Source organism: Astatotilapia calliptera, chromosome 12, assembly GCF_964374335.1.
Source record: "Astatotilapia calliptera chromosome 12, fAstCal68.1, whole genome shotgun sequence".
NCBI lineage: Eukaryota > Metazoa > Chordata > Actinopteri > Cichliformes > Cichlidae > Astatotilapia > Astatotilapia calliptera.
In genome coordinates, this window is record NC_137433.1 from 17486770 (window position 1) to 17506732 (window position 19963).

Sequence of the window (19963 nt, forward strand, 5' to 3'; positions counted from 1 at the left end):
AAGTTTCTCTTTAACCCTATGATCAAATAATACTGTAATATTCTCAGCTAGGCTTTCAAATGTTTGAAATGATAGGAATAGATTTTGGACCACATTTGTTAAACACAGACCTGTGCTGTATAAATGCACATCAATGCACACTCACGATCTGCAGTTTAATCTTGCTCGGCAAAGGATTGGAAAGAGACTGATTCCTTTATACTTCCTGATTCAATGTTGACCACCTATTCTACCATTACCCAAAGTAGGCCAAGCCATGCAGCTCAGCCCTGACATCTGGTACAACTGGGAGGGAGGATCATGACACAGCTGGCAGGAATAATGGAAACTGGGTTATTGTTCTGAGTATGGAAATGAGAGCTGTAGAGTTGCATACAGAGGACACTGAGGATGACATTAACAGTGATTATGGCAAGAAGCATATAATGACTCATAAGGGTACTTCTCCTTGATGGTGATTTTGTCAACAGGCTCTAACGGGAAAGAAGAGATGTTATCACTTTTTGATGTAAGATATTTATTGATAATTAACAAGGCTTTGAGCAGAGCCACTACTTTCCACTACTCCTGTTTTCTCCAGTTACTCAGTGCTGTAGCACTATCACTGAAGTTTAGGGCCACTGCGAGCATCAGCATAACTTTGTGCTGAACATTGGGGGGGGATCTAGACAGAGATCAGATTTATTTAGATCTTTGTCTAAATAAATGTGGGTAAGTTCGCGGATGATTGAACATGCAACTGTTTTGCTGGTAATAATTGAAATGGGTAAAGAAAATCAACAGCCTATTTATGCAAGATGATTCATAATTCTATGGGGTGGGGTGGGGGTGGGGGGGTGTTGTCATAACCCCCCTGGAAAGTACGCCCCTGACTGTGAGTGTAATTTAAATTTATGTAGACAAGCCGATTGGATCAGTTGTTAAAGACAAGGAACAAGAATGGAATGGGATTTGCTCGAGTATTTCTTGCATTGTCAAACATCTATGATATTTTTGTTTAAGTCTTTTAAAATATTATTTGCATGTAGCTAATTTATTAACCTTATAATTTCATCCAAAAGAAAGAAAGACTGAGTGAAACAAGTAATATTTACTGTTCCAATTTTGGCAGGTACTAAAATTATGAATAATTAACCCTGTGTAGATTGAGAGACAGCAGGAAGTTTTAAGTAAGAGGCTAATTAAATTTCACACCCTTTTTTTTCAATCCACTTGCTCTAATTAACCAGACACTGTAAAGAAATGTTACGTCAAGGTGTCATGAAAGTCCCTTTAACTTGCTTTATTTCCAATGGCCAGCAGAGGGAGATTCCTCTTGATGCAAAACGAGGTCCAGTTGCTAAGAGGATGCTATCTCTTACTTGACCTATGACCTCAGTATATATTTTGTTAAAGAGTTTATGCTGTCAGTCACAAGCTTCAATACAATTATTTAAAATCAGTATTAGAGCAGTCTGTGCCTTAGTGTGTGGCTACTTTGTGATTGACAGGAAAGTCAAAGTGCCAGACTTGAGGCTTTTGTCACCTTGAACTCTCAGTAGAGCCCAAACAATTATTATTATTATTTTTTAAAGAGATCATCTTCTGAGAATTTGATGAGCAGCTATACTATGTCTGTTGTTGTTTAATTTAGATTTTTCACTACTGGACACTTTTTAATAAGACCCATATGCAGGCATATTGTTCTTCATGATCACTGAAGACATTATATTTCTCTTTAGTTTTGTGTTGTTTACTTAAAAAATATATTTTCATTAGAACGTGCTAAGTCCTCCAAGGCAACTGCTTTCTTTTTCTCATCATCCATTATACTCTGAACAATAGCTTGGAGCTTACTTTTGCTAATATGTGTTTCTTGTAATGGCATCCATTGAATTTTAAAAGATTAATGCTGGGTTGCTGACAATTCCAGAAGGGCCATTACTTAATGAACGCCTCTTGGGTGTTCATTCATCTAGTTCCTTCATATCATAGCGTATAAAGAGTTATTGATTTCAGTCGTGGATCGAAGCATATCGATGACCGTAAGAGAATAATTCTCTGAAGTCAATCATCTGAACAACTGCTGAACTTAACAAGTGAAGAGTTTACTGCCTAGAGAATTTAACAATGGCTGTTTTGATTAAACTGAGCCAATCATTAATTACCAAAGCCTATCAGAGTGAATCTATTTCAAACAAGTGAGGTTAAGGTGTCACTGCTTGCAATGTAGCATTTATGTCATGAGGAGTAAGTGTTTAAACAAGCTTTACTTCAAAAACAGCTGCTGGCTTGTAGCTAACTGTAAGAGCTGTATAGCGTTAGCTTTAGCCACTTTGCCTTTGTTAGCTTCTACGTTCAGCTGGGTGAGGCTGATTTAGGAATCTGATTAGGTTTGTTGTTACAAATAATCCTCCATGGTTTGCTTTGTGTCTTCACTCATAGTGAGGAGCAACCATGCTAGCAGGATGTTAGCATGTGGCTGTAATTGTCCCTGTGACTATTTGCCTGCTATGCACATGCTATGTGCATGCATGAAATGGACCAGCTCTAACTGTACAAATGGGGGGCCGACTGGTTGGTCACTATTCTGGTCCCCTGCCAGTCAGTCAGTGGATTTCTAGTGTTCATCTATTAATTTGACTGATGCATTTAACTAATACTGACACAGATCAAGCAAACCCATTCTCATTCACCTTTTTATTATGCTCTTAATCATTTGATTGCCTATTTATGTGACTATGGCTCTTCTGCACTGGGTTTTACATGCATAGCTGATAGACAGAATTATCTTTATCCCGGCTATTAAACCATTTTTGAGCCGCATGATAATACAATGGGAGGGGCAGGGGTTCATTTGGGCATATTAAAATCAAGTTCAATTGTAAACAAGTTTGGCATTGCTTCCATATGATATAATGAAGTTTTTTATTAATGCAAAGCGAATATTTTACACACCTGTAAATGTTTAAGCTATCATCAGGATCATCTGCATTATCTCTGTTCAATTAAGAGATTCATTATCCTAGTCAGAGGATAGAGAGTGAAGAAGCTTGCTCTTTGTGCAGTGGAGTTTTGGGCTCTTATTAAGAAAAGAAGCAGCAGAGACCTCATTATCTAGTTGAGTGGCTACTGGGTGTCTACCCACTTCACTGCACTGGCCCTGTGTTCTGTCACATTACATATTACCTGGCTGCACATACTCAGGAGAAGAGCGCCTCGGTAATGCCCCCGAGATAGTGGCATTTAATGGAATATCTTACTGGGCTGAGATAGTTTAATGAAGTACATTTTTCAAGGTTTTGTGACTACCATGGTGTGATGAGCAAGAGAAATATGTGTATATGTAATTTATCTACAATATTTTAATTAAAGTAATAATTAGTTTATTATATTTGAGGTGAAATGTGTTCTCGTGTAACTGATACTGAAATGCAATGTTAGACAGAAAGAATGCAGGATGAAAGAGAGCAGTGGAGAAAATTGTTTATTTTTATTTATTCAGTCACGAATTCTGTGAGCTGCTGACATTTGCAATCTTGACTAAAGCTGACTGAATGGAAATATGCCATATTTTTGCATACCTCCTGTGTACATTCAATAAGCAATGTAAAGCCTTTTATGATGCACAAATTTGTAATCACATTTTAAGGTGTCACAAGGATTGTTTCAACATCCCCTGAGTTTCTTTAACATGTTTCTGGCTGTGAATTATTTTTTTTCATTAATGTTTCTTTATGCAAATTGTACCTTTTGCTGTGGGTCAAAATACACAAGACAAGGGCTGAAATAGTTGAAAGTGATTGTGATGCTTTCACGGTGTATATTGCAAATCATTTCAAATCACATTTGTGTCAGATCTTTCTTGCAGAAAAACAACTTGGCTTTGAAGATATGTACATACAGCTGGAAGCAACCTGTCTTCTTCTACACAATTTCCCTCCCCCATATCGACTATAATTAGATCAAGTACATAAAAGACAGATTTCTAGCAATTCATCAGCCTGCACTGGCAAACCAAGAGCCTTCCTGTCCTTATGTGTACATATTTACAAGTGTACACGTATGTGTTCACAGATTTATGGGGTAGAAAGTGCAAACCACTGTATTCAGTGTGTACAAATTATATATGTGATGGCATCAAAGCTAATTGTCCCTGGGGGAGTTGCTATATTATGTTTTTTGGTGCTGTAATACGTTTTGGGGAAAAGGCATGGCAGATGCAGAGCACAGACCTGAGAAGCAGTTTAAGAGTTTTATTATTGTCTCTGAGATGAATGTGATGTAAAAGAATGGATGTGTCACATCAAGGATGGATGAAAGCAGGTTGTTACTGAGGCAGACTGGTGGCCGTGCAGGTGGGAAGATTCGCAGGTAATGGCAGAGAATGAAGGTGATGGAGAATGAGCTGGCAGGAGAGTGAAGTAGGTGAATGAGATGAGATGGAAGACAGGTTGATATTAAAAGGGGGATGCTGGCTGGTACAAGGGGGATCTGGGCATAGTGAATGCACTGGCTAAAAGGTAGGGTGCAAACAGGGAAGGAAACAAGGAAACTAAAGTGGTCTGAGAGTGTCTGGTTGAGAGTGGATTGTTCGCTTTGGAAAACAAATTGCAAATTGTTCTCAAACATTAAACTAAGGTAGCTTTTTTTCACATGCCTGCATAAGGCTCAGATTCAAGCTCTTAGGGAAACAAATAGTAGACAAGAGTTACAGGCTTCAGTAATATTAGGCATGTTTTTAGAACAATATTTCCAAGTTAGTTACAAGTGTGTGCACAGAAATGTACATATTTCCAATCAAAGAACATGTTACCTTAACTGTATCAGTCTTTCCATGTGGCTTAGCACCATCATTTTGTGGTTAGCAAGAGTTTTTATTCACTCTGGCAACAAATACAGTTAAATCCCACTTATAAAACACTGGACGTCTAGGTGTCATATTGTATCGTTGAGTATGACAGCGGTCTACTCACCACCACCACTGAGATTCTGTGGCTGGAATTCTTCTGTGGTCTTGTCCAGTTAATTGTGTGTATAATTAAGTAATTCTTATTCTTGTTAACTCCTATGGCTCCTGAAACCTGACATTTGGGAATCTTTACTTCGTTTTTGTACGTCACATAAATGCAGGAAACAGGAAAAAGAGTGAATGTTAGAGTGATTATTGTCTGTGCTTTGCTTTGCCTGCCCCAAGAGACCCAGAACACAACCTGCTTCACCAAAATACATGTTTGAGTCTATTTGCATATTTGCTCAATAAATAGGTGACGAGGTTAACAGATGAGGTCCGGCAGGAGTTTCTGTAGGCTGTGATGTCCACAGACAACAATCTGTGGTGAGAGTAGGGAGCAGGTGGAACAGAGTCTGCAGAGGTGGAGGTATGCTGTCAAGGAAAAAACAGAATACAACTCAGTAGAAGCAAAACACCATACATGCTTGTGAATGAGTGAGATAGGTGGAAAGGTGAAGATGCAAAAAAGTAGAGGTAGTGAAGGTGGATAATTTAAAAAACCTGGGGTCAACCTAACAACAGACAGAGCACTATAAAAGTAAAGAAGAGACTGCAGGCAGGGAGGAGAGGATGGAGGCGAGTGTCAGAGGTGATTTGTGACAGAAGGATAGCAGGAGGAATGAAAGGGAAGCTTGACAAGCCTTTAGCGAGACGGTGGCTTTGACAGAAAGAAAGAAAGAAAGACAGAAAGATGGGAGGCAGAGCTGGAGGTGGTAGAGTTGAAGATGTTAAGAGTTTTGTTGGGAGTGACCAGGAGGGACAAGATTAGAAATGAATACATCAAAGGGACAGCTCAGGTTGAACAGTTTGGGGACTTAGTTAGAGAAGCAAGGCTGAAATGATTTGGACATGTGCAGAGGAGGAATAGTGGATATACAGGACAAATGGAGTGAGATGATCCGATGTTGTGACTCCTAAAGGAAAAATCAGAAAAAGAAGTACTTCTGTAGCACAGTAACCATTCTGACTTCTCCTTGCTTACATTTTAAATAAGCCTCTATACTTAAGGACACAAATAAAATGAACTTTTTGCTCTTTTTACTATCTTTTGTGAGGTGCATAATGAGAAAAACATAAAAATAAATAAATGCCCCGCAACAGCTTAAGTTAAGTTTAAAGATGGATGGTTGGATGATCATTTCTCTGTTGTCAAAAAGAAGTGAGTGTGCAGACAGGACTTGGTGAAATAAAAATGGAAATATTTCAATGGACAGAAAGAAGTGGCATCTCTGCTAAGAGAAGAAGAACTGCCATAAACTTTCTTGTTAATGGCCAAAGCAAGATTAGGTTATTCTTATGCAGGAGTGGCTGCAGAGCCTGGAAATTACCTGTCATCACAGTGAGAAATGAGCACATGGCTCCACACACTGCCCACGGCTAAACACAGGCTTCCTCCTCCATAAAGACACCACTGTCATGACATACAACCCAGGATGAAAAAAAATATGACTCTGGTTGATATCCCACATGGGGAGTTTTCTAAGCAGCTGTGTTGCTTTACCAGTCTGCCCTTTAAATGCGAAGCGAGAACTCTTATAAATCTTTCCCGATGGGACATGTTTCTCTTATTTCACACGGCAGTCGAGATTAAATTGCAGGGCACCGCTTCAAGATTCAAACAACAGCACAGCGACGTCATATATAAAACAGTGTTCGGTGAAATGTCACTCTCTACCATCAGTGTCAGTAAACAGCAACTATTTTAAGTCACGGCTGGGGTGCTAATGAAAGGGAACAAGAGGAGCAAAGTTCACTTGATACTTTCTGATTACTGGCATACATAGCAGGTGCGTAGTACTTAATGTGTCAGGTATTATTAAAATTTGGTGGGAAGGAGTTATTATAGCAACAACTCCTAAACGTCCCACCTGTTGGGCCAGCCTTTCCCATGGGAAATTACCGTGACTTTCCTACCGTGTCACTCGTGATACATGAGCTTCTAGCAGCAGAGGGACTGATAATAATGACACATAATTATCATAGTTTTGTCATACATGTTTAAACCTATGGCATGCGAGTTGGCTTATTGAAGCTGGCAGTTTCATTCAGAGCCTGGGAAGTATCTGGGGGGATTTTATGAGACCAGGTTTTCCTTATGCAGAAATATAACATAATATAAATATATACACATTTACTAGAAGAATGCTTGACACCGAGGAGGACGTGGATGAGCACTTTCTTTGTAAAAAAGAAGATTCCAGACAGGAGATGGTCATATGACCCTTTCAGGCCTGCGCTAAATAGTTTGAGCTCACCAGATAGAAGGATACGCTCCAAAATATCGGAGTGCATGTGTCAGGGAAGGTTATGAGTCACTGTAAACAACCAGTTGACTTTTTCTATTAATGGTTGCCACGTTGCCATCTGAGCTTTTAGCTTATTTTCTTTTTATAAGTCTGAGACTGAAAACAGAGATTCTGGAGCAACATGTTGACCTAAAAAAAAAAAAAGTTTCCGCTTTAGAACAAATTCTAAAGATAAAAATTTGTGTTCATTTCCAATTATCTGTTCAAAAGTGTCATTGATTTTAAGCTGCTTACTTTAAGTTCTGTTATATAGACTTTGCACTCCTGAGCCTTTTACTCTGATCATGCTGCTGCCTTATATATATGGACCAGTGGGAGTTTTGATGCACTGTAACTTAAAGTGGGGAAGAGTCAATAGAAAGTGAGGGCGTTTGACTAAGTGGTTTGTGTGGCATTATAGCATGTCTCAGAGCTCAGCTGAAGCTCTGTGCTATCCTCTAGGACTGTAAACAACACATACACACTATTTGCACTGTGTGTATCTGGTGGTTGCTGGTGTACAGTAAACTCCAGCTGTCTAAATCTAGGTGTCTCTGGTGCATTCTGTATCATCAGCTCTCCTCTATTTTGTAGCTGTGAAGAAACTGGGAACAGAAATACATGTACAGTACATGGCATCAATATTTGTAAAACTTTAGTTGTGTTACCTACATTGTTTTTGATTCTGGAACGCACTTATCCATGCCATCCATGCACACACACAAACAAAGACACACACAAGATTAATTCATGTACAGTATAGAAGCTACTTTCGGCTGCTCCCTGTTCACAGCATGTAACTGGCAGTTTTACGTCTGATGCCCTTCATGATGAAACCGTTCCTAAACCTACTGTCTTTTGTCTTTTGCTCTGAAATGAAAGGGCTGGTCCTCTGCGGCTAGAGTGAGACAGGAAAATAGGCCATCGTAGGTATTCTTTGGTTCTCTCTCAGCTTCAAGGAGTCATTAAACATGGAGAAGCTGGAGTGTGATGGATCTTGGTGGTCTTTCCTTTTTCTTCTCTCCGCTCCTCATGGCGGTTTCAGTCTTTGTGAATATACATTGTTTCTCACCCGAAATGCTTGTTTAGAGGGAAGGGCCCGAGTTCTGCTGGATTCAGGGGACAGAACAGAAAATAGATTCTCTCTGCTGAGTCTGTCCCAGTTGATGGAGCGTGATCACTAAACAAAACAGTTGCTTCCAAACTCAAAATCTGGCTTTGTGAGCCATACCTCCTCTTAATGTTTTCATTTAAAACCACAGAGTGTCACGTTTAGTGGAAAATCCAGTCCTCAAACACAGACTTCTGAACAACCTTAATTAGAGCATAAACTGAAAAGCTAGTGCGCCACGTGGGGGAAATATTTAGGAGGGAAATAGTAAAATGCAAGAGGCGCTGAGAAAAACTGAAAGCTTAAATACACACATGAGGTAATTAGGGAGAGAGGACACAGCTGGAGGTCAAAGCTCCAGGATTATGACACAGAGTCAAAAGAATAAAGTCCTGTCACAATTATTAGCTCATTAGTTCATCATTACTTGTAATATTCTACAATATGCTGCAGTGATGTGCTTTTCCCTGTCAGAATTACTTTTCTACATCATTAGATTTTTGTTAGATCCCTAACATCATTGTTATAGCTGCAGAGTTAAAAGAAGCTGCACAGGATAAGTGGTGTAAATAGCATGCTAGCAGCATATCAGTAGCAGCAGTGACTGAACTGCTCACTGTGTATACTCTAGTGATTACGGGAAAACCCATTCAAAAGGTTGAAAATCGAGCACAGTTTGATGTGCAAGTCAAACCAAGGTAAAACCAATGTGGCGTGTTCATTTAAAATCCATTGAAAACCGCTACCTGTGTTTTTCAATAACCGAATCGTATTTTAAATGTTGCCAAAAATGTGCTGCACACACCAGGCAGAGAGAGATGGTCTGTGGGGGCAGCATCCCTGATTTCACAAATCCTGTTTTTTGCACAAGATTGTAATTGTGCATAAACCAGAAGTGTAAAAATGTTTTTTTTGGTTAGATTTAAGTTTTAATCTGAATCCCAAGTTGGTATGCATCCAATGCAGAAACAAAATTGTTTGCAGCAGTAGTATTAATGTTCTGTCAGATAGAAAAGTCACTACATAATATCTTAGCAGTACTTCAAAGCATGGCTTAGCTCTGGTCGACACTGTGTTAAGATTTTGTTCAAACATCATAAATGTCTCCTACTATTTTACAAAAGACAGCAAATCTTGTAATCCTAGTTTACTTTCTTCATTTATTACTTAAGAGGTATTTTTAGGTTTAAACTATTTTCGAAACAGCTAATGGTGAGCTTGTACATGCAACAAAAAGTGATCGTCATTATGTATCTGTTTGTTTTCGTCTTTTTTAATGAGCGTTGTAACTTGGCAGCACCTTTGTGTGTTGGTTTGGTCTGGTTGTTTTGTTCTAACAGAGACTTGACTGTTACTCCATGTACTGTACTGTTGCTCACTCAAGCAGGCAGTGCTATCAGCAAATCATTTAAACCCTGTGTTCTGCAGTTGTGTGTGCAAGTGTGTGTGTTTGTATGATTTCATATACAAAGAAGAAAACAACATGTGAAGTGGCATTTTCCTTGGGCACAGCATGACCGAGGATTTCCACTGTTTTCTTAATCGTTGTGTGTTGACTCTGTGTGCCTCTGTGTGTCTCTTTGTCACTGTTTGTTAGTCACGTTTAAAGATAAAGGGCTTAATGTTACGTTGTTCGACCCCCACATCTTTTGTGCAACCCTGTTGGCTATATCCATGCACACATGCGGTTCAATTTCAGTGACTTACATGAACCGTTGACCCCAGTGCAGCTTAAACTCCTGTCAGTCTGTATTCACTGAGCTGGTACAACTGTTACAAAACAAACTATTTATTTTGTTCGACTTATTTAAGGTTCCTGTTTTCTCCAAAGCACTGTCTGTATTTATCTTTTCCTCAGTTTTTTATTTTATTATATTTCATTTTTTGCTTTTTTGACAGAAGATTTTATCTCAAAGTGTTACACAGGACCCAGTGTCTCTGTCAGTTACTGTGGCTTTGACTTCTTTATGAAGACTGTGCCATATTTGAGTAATTATTGGTGAATTATTGCTGTAAATGTTAAACTGGTAATAATATTTGCCATTGATGCATGTGTTCAGTTATTGTTTGGAACACAAAGATCTATTTGTATTTTTGGAATATGTTGATACTTCTTAAAGTGGAAAGAAAATACTAGAAAATATAAGTAACTATGACAGAAGCTGCCAGAGAGAGGATAGAAATTCAGGAAACAAAGTTTCAGGATGCAAAAAAAAAAAAAAAAGAACTTCTAAAAATAAAACACCCTGCACAAAGCTGGCAGGAGAATACAGAATGTCATGGTGGGGAAAAATGGAGCTAACTCAACTGAAACAAACAAGAGAAAGCAGGACAAACAAAAGGAGGTCGACCCCACAAAGATGGGAAAGACCTGACTATATAATGTGTGTGTATGTATATGTATGTATATATATATATATATATATATATATATATATATATATATATATATATATATATATATATATATATATATATATACATACACACACACACACACACACACACACACACGCTTCCTCTTCCACTCAGTCACCGCCACCGCTCCTCCACACACACTCCTCTTCAGCCGCACTCGCTCCAACACTCCACACACTGCCCCACTTGGACAGGTCCAGTGATTCGGTCCAGAAGAGGGATATCTACAGACAGAAGTTCAAGGTTAGTCCCACAACAAAATACATGTAAGAGATTCTTCTTTGAATATGCCGCGAGCACGAACTCAGGTGGTTCAACGATCCAGCGGTGAGCTGCTCTGTGCCACTGCCTTAAATAGCAGCTGGGGAAATCAGCCAGATCAGCCGCAGGTGGACACCATCACACGGGTGCGTGGGCCAAGAGCGAGAGCCCGTAACGAGCTCCACCCAGGAAGAGAGGAGACAAAGAAAACCAAAACGAACAATAACAAAACCTGTAGCCAGCGTGGGCCAACCAGAGAGACACGGGGACCATCACAACCTGTCTGTCATCAGCAACCATGTCATGTTCAAAATCACTTAAAATGACCTTTACAGTATTCCACCTTCTGATGCTCAGTTTGAACCTCAGTATGTGATCTTTACCATGTCTACATTTGATTGCTTAATTGGATTAGTTCACAAGCAGCTAAAGAGGTGCACTGGTAATGAAGTTACCAGTGAGTGTATAGTGCTGTAATATAGTCAGATTACTGTGTAAATATAAGTGAGGAAAATTGGTGTTGTTGAAATAAAAGTTGATAAGAATATAATTGGTTAGGGAAGGAGAGCTTGTATGTGACATTGTTGATACAGAACAAGCTCAAGAGTGTATTTTCTCCTTTTTTTTTCCCTATTTGCATGTCTCATTCTCTCATTCTCCCAGTGGCCCACTAGCATTTTTCTGTCTTTATTTTTAGCTTCATCTCAGAGTATGATAGCTGGTGCGATGTGACAGAAGTCCCCCCCCCCCCCCCCCCACACACACACACACACACACAAGATACATCAGGGTAGTAGAATAATATGTACCAAATACTGATAAACAAAGGCAAGTGTCATGGATTTCAGCGTAGCCTGGTGCAACATGTGGCCTGCAAATGGGCTTTATGGCCAATCACGTTTACAGCCAGTGGGGATTTCCTGTCACAGTGGAGAGCTGCACTGACGTGTAAAGCCACAGAGATTACCCTTTCCAGCAGCAGGATTTTTGGAGGCTGCAGACGGGGGTACATGCTTTCTATGCTCACACTACACGTGACGTACTGTATATTATGTAATTATTTTCTAAAGCATGAGCATTTCTTATTTTTATCTTTTCAGTGTATAATGATGTTGTAGAAAACAAATGTCATTTCTAAAAGACCCCAAAAAGCCCAAACCTTTGTTTTTGTAACATAGTGTTATTCTTCAGAGATCTATTCAGAAATCTCTTTATTTGTTATTTATTGAGAAACATTTTTGCAGCTATTTCTTGGGTCCAATCTTATATGTGCAAGCAGATTGTGATGTTGACTAGAATTAAGTTGGACTAAAAATACCTTGCGATTATTTCTGTTTTTGTTTCTTCTGGCTTTTTTTTTTATCCCTAATTGCAATGGGTGTCTTATTTATTTTGTCACTTCTTATTTTCTCTGTGTGTGTGTGTGTGTCTGAAGCATATTACTGAAGCAAACTAACCTGAGCACTGTCTTATCTTCACAGGGCATCAATATTGTGGGGCCCAGTAATGTAGAGCCCCCGCCTCAGCCTCCTCCTCCAGCCATGTACCAGCTGGATATTGTCCTAAAGAAAGGGAAAAACCTGGCCATCCGAGATCGAACAGGTAGGACAAATTCCTCGAGAATATTCATGTTTATGTAGAGTTACAGTGGGAAATGCTTTATCTGGTTTCTGTTTGCCCCATCAATTAAAAGTTACCCTGTGCAGCAATTAGCACAGGCAGCATCTAGAACGCCTGGTTTGAAATCCTACTGTTTCAGGCTAAAAGAAAATCTGTGACTTTCTGGATTCTTTTATTCAAAACCAAAAATGAATGGTGTTACAATTATTGCCGGTGTGTCTAAAAGTATTTAGACTCACATTAGAGTGAACTTAGATACTCCCAGTAGCAGATAAAATGTTAGACAACTACCGTAAATAAGATAAGTAGTCCTGGATGATAGTGAAGCAACTGTACTATGTGACTGCTTTTATTAGTACATGGAGGTGCTTCTACATGAACAATAGTGTCCATATATTTTCTGATAAAGAAACATGTACACCACTTTAAAACTGTTATTTATGTGTTCAGGACTTCAGTAGCTCTATGTTAGAGAGAAACATGCTGAATCAGGCTTTGGCCCAAGAAACAGCCTCAGTGGTATGTTGAGGTTTTAAGTAAATGAATAAATTGTTGGCTTTAGTTCTTTAATAGGAGTAAGAAAAATATGGAAAATCATCTGAATTACTTTGTTTTCTTTAGGCTTATTGGCTATTTTTACACACTCAAATCATCTCTTTTTTTTTTATCTCCCTTTTATTTACTCACTGACCTCCATGTATTCTTTTTTAAATCACACATCACAATCCATTTTCCATATGTGATGTCAGATTGATTTAGTAGAAACGATTTGGCGCATTCCTCATGCATGTGAGCATGAAAACAATTCAGCTCTGGGTTAAACTAGGCCATTGTCACATTTGGAGCCTAGACGAGTGATTCTAATGTGATTCTTCTGGTTTCTTTTGTGTAATAAGATGAAATCGTACCATAGGCGCTTCCCTTGGTTACTGAGCGTGAGCAAGACCTGCAGTGTAAAGACTACACACTGCTGTATTGTAAGCGATGACTATAGAGAATGTAAACTAGAAACACTAAGTTAGAATTTATTTAGTTTTGCACCAGAGTAAAAGATACTAACTCATCTTAAACAAATGGTAAATGGCCTGTATTTGTATAGTGCTTTACTAGTCCCTAAGGACCCCAAAGCGCTTTACACAACCAGTCATCCACCCACTGGTGATGGCAAGCTACAATGTAGCCACAGCCACGCCTGACAGAGGCGAGGCTGCCGGACACTGGCGCCACCGGGCCCTCTGACCACCACCAGTAGGCAACAGGTGAAGTGTCTTGCCCAAGGACACAACAACCGAGACTGTCGGAGCCGGGGCTCGAACCGGCAACCTTCCGATTACAAGGTGAACTTCCAACTCTTGAGCCACAATCAAACGTTTGCCTGCTTCTCTGGAGCTGGAGTATGTGATTTAATGTAAGGTGGATATGCTCAGCTTTAACACATCATAAACTCTCACAGACTCTCACAGTGGATTGCATGGTGAAGGATGCTGAAGTCTCATTAGTGGCTGTAGCAGTCACCATGACAACAGATCAGAATGAGCTGCCTTTGTCTCTCCTATGCATTTTGCCTGACTACCTGTCCACCCAGATAATGAGCACTGAGGTGCTGAGCTCACCTGTCCTGTTTTAGCCCATCAAGACAGCTCATTAGAGACACAGAGAGAGACAGGTAGAGAAAGAAAGAGAGAGAGAAAGGAATATAACCTAGGAGTGGAATGAATGGAATATTAGCAAAAAACAACAATAAGTGCTGTTTCGTCTCACAGTCTTTAGCCAGGGTGTCTTCCTCCTAATATTTACAATGGCACATCTTAACTCTTGGCCTGTATTACCGGGATGTTTACTTCCCCCCCCCCCCCTTTAAACAGCAGGAAATAGGTAAACTGAAGAATACAGAAAATGATTTTCTATTTGCACATCTCTCTAGGTTCCCTTCTCATTCATGTGTCCTGAAGTAGAGCAGGATTATCAAATAAAGGGAGTTTACTGCAAGAAGCAATTTAATTCTGCTACTTATTGATTCACTAAAAGCTCTGGCATGAATTATAAATGTTACAAATAGTCTGCAGTTTGTCAGCAAAAAAACAACAAAAACCAAAAGAAATTTGTTTTAAAAACGTTTAATTGTGCATAGCAGAACTGTAAGTGAAAACAATAAAATTATTTTAATTAGACTACAAGTCTGAAGTATTTTGGAGTGCTAGACTTTGTTAATTTAAGCAGACTGTTAACAATGCAGAGCTTCACACGATATAACAGGAGGATACTGGTAAAAGAAAAGGTGAAATGTTTTGTTTGTCACCTTAGTGCTGATCCATGCATCAAAGTGATGGATGCACTCAGACAAGGTTGACTTGGAAGACAGAAAAGAGAGTGAGGACAGGGGTTCAGTGCCGTGTCCTCCTTTATCCCCTTTGCTCTTTAAAGAAACAGGCTCGATAGATTTCTAGAGATGTGCTGCCTTAACAAAATTTCCCTCCTTTGAGGAAATGAAAGCAAGGAAAATACAAACAATATACACTGGTTTGAAAAACTGTTTGCCCCCCCCCCCCCCCTCCCCTTCTGATTTCCTAGTGTTGCATATTTGTCACACTTACATGTTTCAGATCCTCACACTAGTGTAAATTTTAGACAAAGATAACCAGAGTAAATACAAAATGCAGTTTTTAAATGATGATTTCTATTATTAAGAGAGAAAAGTCATCCAAACCTATTTGGTCCTGTGTATAAAAAAAAAGTAACTGCGTCTCTTGTTAAATCGTGAATTAACTGTCACTAAGTTCAGTTTCACTAAACACACTCAGGCCTGATTACCAGCTGACCTGTTAGAACCTGTCTGACAAACTGAAGCTAAAAGATCTCAAAAATCAACACATCATGGCACGATCTAAAGAAACACCTGAGAAACAAAGACACTGACATCTATCAGTCTGGAAAGGGTTACAAAGCAATATCTAAGGCTTTGGGGCTCCAGTGAACCACAGTGAGAGCCATTATACACAAATGGATCAAACTTGGAACAGTGATGAAGCTTCCCAGGAATGACCGGTTGAACAAAATTACTCCAAGAGCACATCGACAACTTATCCAGGAGGTCAAAAAAGAACCCAGAACAACATTAAGCTTCACATGTCTCACGTAAAGTTAGAGTTCATGATTCAACAATAAGAAAGAGACTGGGCAAAAATGGCAGCCATGAATTCCAAGATGAAAACCACTGCTGACAAAAAAGAACGTGTGTGCGTGTGCGTGTGCGTGTGCGTGTGTGTGTGTGTGTGTGTGTGTATATTTATATAGTGCAAAGACATCCAGGATTCATCCAGGATTAAAAAATAACTTGTCAGGTGTTAAATGAAAAAACATTTCAGTATTTTTATCACAGTAAAACTCTCAACATTCTCTCATTTACATGTACAGAGTAAAATTATTTTATAAATTGTCACCAGGGGAGTGCTTTTTGCCTTCAGCTTTAAAAGTCCGATAGCATGTGTGGGCAAGCAGCGTGGACACACAGGTTGTGAAGTTGATAACTCGAGAATGAGAAGAAGTAGGAGTTTGAAATTGATACCGTAGGTGTATCTACTAAAAATCTTGGCCAAGTTTGAATCTGGTGACCTTGACTTCAAGATCAGAGGTGAGAGGTGAATGCAGTAACTCGAGAACAAGGCAATGTAGGATTTTGAATCTGCTAGGATGCTCAGAGGCAACACTGGCAGCTGCCAGTGTGTTTTTTTGTGCTTTTATAAACCAATATACATGTGTATTAATGAAGAAGAAACAGAGCAGTCTGTTATGAAAGCTGAAGCTTCTACAATTTTACATCTGCCTATTATGCTTAGTTTAATGGGTGAAAATAACCTGACCATTATCATATTTCTGAAAAAAAATCTAGTTCTTAGAGTCCTAGCCTCATCTTAGCTGTCATATATGATAGCTCAGTGATGAGTCAGTTGAAAATGTCTGCCTCTAATTCCCTGTGTTTGACCCAAAGGTGAAGCCCATCAGAATCTAAAACATAACAGATATAACATCCTGCATTTCACTGTTTTAGATGTTATGCTTACTCACAAGGAAAATCTGAACCTTGACATGAGAAAATCTGGTCATAAAAGAGGCGACTGAAGTGCTATAGGACGATAAAGATGTAGTTGTCGCAGTTAAACATGTTTGGTTGAGTAGTTTTTGTGCAAACTCTGGTTAAGCTGTGCTTGATTTCTCTAGCTTTTCAAAGACACCATATAGTTGTCATTTCAGCATCTGCATATCTGAGTAGTAGTGGTTACTCCTGCACGTTTCTCCTGTGCTGCACTTCCTCTTGACCTATCTTTCTCTTGCTTTTCAAGTACTGAAGGATAATTATGTGGTGCACATATTTAGCTGTATTGCACTGAAGTTATTTAGTATAGTTTCATTTGGATGCTGAAAATTAAGTGTTGCAATTAGAAAACCTTCCTTTTGAAAAGCGTTTCCTATCATCAGCATTCAGCTCTCAGAAATAACTGTGCAGTTTCCCATTTGTATTGTAAATGCAGACAGTCTCTGTCTGTTATAAACACATGTTTGAGATGCCGGTCGGTAGATCTCCCACATAACATTGCAGTTTTTGGCTCTGAATATTTCAGCTGATGGCCACAAAAGCACAGGGGACTTTCAACCTTTATTGCCAGTTTTATGTCTATCAGTCATCCCTGATTTTAACTTGTGCACAGCCACAAAATGCCACATTTACAAATGTGGAATCAATATAGCTATATAAGTACAGGAATTGTGATTGTTGTTTTGAATGGTTGTTGTTTATAGCCAGTAAATCAAACAGAAAAACAGACTGAGTAAATCTAGGTGTATAACAGAAATACTGTAGCCTAACTGTGCTTCTCCATACAGGCCATTTACACTTATAGACACAATGTACATAAAGGCAGTATTCCAACAACTGATGTTAAGCTCAAAGTTTTATAATTCTGCAAAATAAAGATATAGTATAAATTAGGAACTTATGAAGGCAAGGCAGATTTATTTGTATAGCACAATTCAACAACAAGGTGATTCAAAGTGCTTTACAGAGACATTAGAAACAAAAACAAATAAAAAGCATGATTTAAAATTGATTAAAACAAGCAAACAAACAAACTAACTAAACACACACATTGAAGTTAGAGACTAGACAATATCTGGAATTTCAGAAATTGCGTGATTCCTCATCCTTACAGACACTTACCAATAGCCACTCTAATTTTATCCCAGGGTAAGTAATAGCTAGCTAGACAGTTGTAGCTGCTGCTACTCGGATATGCTGACTTGCTTTGTGTTCACTGTGAGAACCCGTGTGTGCGTGTCCCTCTGCTAGTGTGTGTGCGTATTAAGTGCTGCTATTAGTGCGAAGGTTTACAGTGATTAGTTCTCAGTTTGCAAAGTACAGTGACTGTGACAGAGCTTGACACCACTGCCGACATGCTGTTTTGCTTTATTTTAAGTCCTCTTTGTTACTTTCTCATCTCCCTTGTTATTTTCCTTTTTTTTTTTTTTTTCTTTCCTACTGCTGCCTACCGGAGGCCCGAAGTCCTTTATCATTAGAGTGCTTCTCTGTTAACCCCGGATTTTCTTACTGGAAGCTGTTCTGTTTTGAAGCACACAGTTTTAAAAATTCATAGTATCTTGGAATAATTAATCGAAAGTTAAACATTCTCATGGAAAGGCTGGATTAAACGGCACAAAAAATCGCGTGCTTCTAACTGTTATTATAATGATTTCATAATATACAATAATAAAAGACACTTCAGTGGTCAACAGTGATATTCCTTTTACTAAAGGGCTTTATTAAAATTGTCTAAGCAATCATTATCATAAGTATATCCTATATCCTTTACCAAGTGGATCATCATGGCCTTGCCATATTGGTCCATTTGATTGACCTTTATTATAATTATGAATTTATTTTATTTTCAGCTGCTAGAAACGGGACAGACATGACTGGGGGATAGGACAGGGAGAAAGAATGAAAGAAAGAGAGGGAGAGAAAGAAAACCAAAGGGGAGAAGAGACGGTGAGAAGGGGGGGAAGAAAGAAAAAAAAAAAAAAAACAACAAAAAAAAACAAAACACCTGGGTCACCTGTATGGAGAAAAAAAACAGAAGAGAAAGCAAACAACAAAGAGCAACATAATAAAAAAAACGGCACCATCACAATAAACTAGCTAGCAGTAGATATCAGTAGATACTAAATAATAAACGATATTGTGCAGCACGCAAGATAGACAGCGTACAATGTGCTTTGAGGCAGCAGCCAAGAAAGCTGTAATCCGCGTCTGTGAATACCCGTGTGTACACCTGTGTGCATACCTGTGTGGATCAGCATGCTTGCATTCCAAAGGTTTCTCCATGTAACGATCTGCTAGGGAGTGTGGGGGGGCCACAGCCCCGTACTCCAGGGTATGAAGCAGGTATGGAGGAGATCAAAACTCCAGACATCCAGAGGCCCCCAGCACACAAGAGACCAAGGAAGACCAACAGAGGGGCAGCCGCGCCACTGTCTCAGTAAGAGCTGAGGAGAGTCCCAGATGAGGGCTCACTCAGCAGCCGCGGAGCAGAAGCCAGGGGGAGTTGCAGTGACGCGCCCGTGAGCTCCGCCGGCAGCCAGCTGTGCCTGAGTGACCGAGCCTCAGGCCGAGAGGCCGGGGGCACCCCACCTCCGAAGTGGTCCGAGCGAGCCCCAGGCTCCAGGCCCTGATAAGCGGCCGCCAAGGAGTGAGCCGGTGTGTACCCGGACGCCCACCCCCAGACACAAAGAACCACCAACGCACCGACACCTGAGGGAGTCCGCCACTGGCAGGGGAAGTGGTGGTGGGTGGAGATAGGCCTCCAAACCTTGGAGGGCCTGAGATGTCCCCAGAGAGGTGGCGTCTGATACCCAACCTGACATATAGACACAGACATACAGGCACACACAGACACAAACATCCATTCCCACCCTCATGCTCTCATATGCACTTACTCCACACTCAACCAACGTGGAGACAGACATAAAGAGACGCTGTACACACGATCACACTCCCCAAGCGTACTCTACGAACCAGGTCTAGGTACCCTTGCCCCTGAAGGGGGGAACTGCACCCAGACCCAGGTGGTGTTACCCTTTTCCCTGCGGTGGGGAGAGGCAGACCGCCCCGACTCCGCAGCAGCAGGGAGGCCCCACACTCCAGACGGCAGTCGGACGGCCAACTCCTCCTAGCCCCCCCGCTCCAGCAGGCCGCAGAGAACGGGGGTGAGGGTTAGGGTTATT

General features: G+C 40.0%; 1 protein-coding gene across 6 annotated transcripts in view; it reads left to right on the forward strand.

Annotated features, from left to right (window-relative positions):
- mctp1a (multiple C2 domains, transmembrane 1a) overlaps window positions 1-19963 on the forward strand; it is a 131301-nt gene that overhangs the window by 33729 nt on the left and 77609 nt on the right. For 5 of the 6 annotated variants that reach the window (XM_080309075.1, XM_080309077.1, XM_080309076.1 and 2 more), the window contains exon 2: window positions 12550-12670. In XM_080309075.1, the coding sequence (XP_080165201.1) occupies window positions 12550-12670 (121 nt within the window). Of the gene's footprint in view, window positions 1-11297; window positions 12075-12549; window positions 12671-19963 lie in introns of those variants that run through there. The other variant, XM_080309080.1, reaches the window with a different exon arrangement.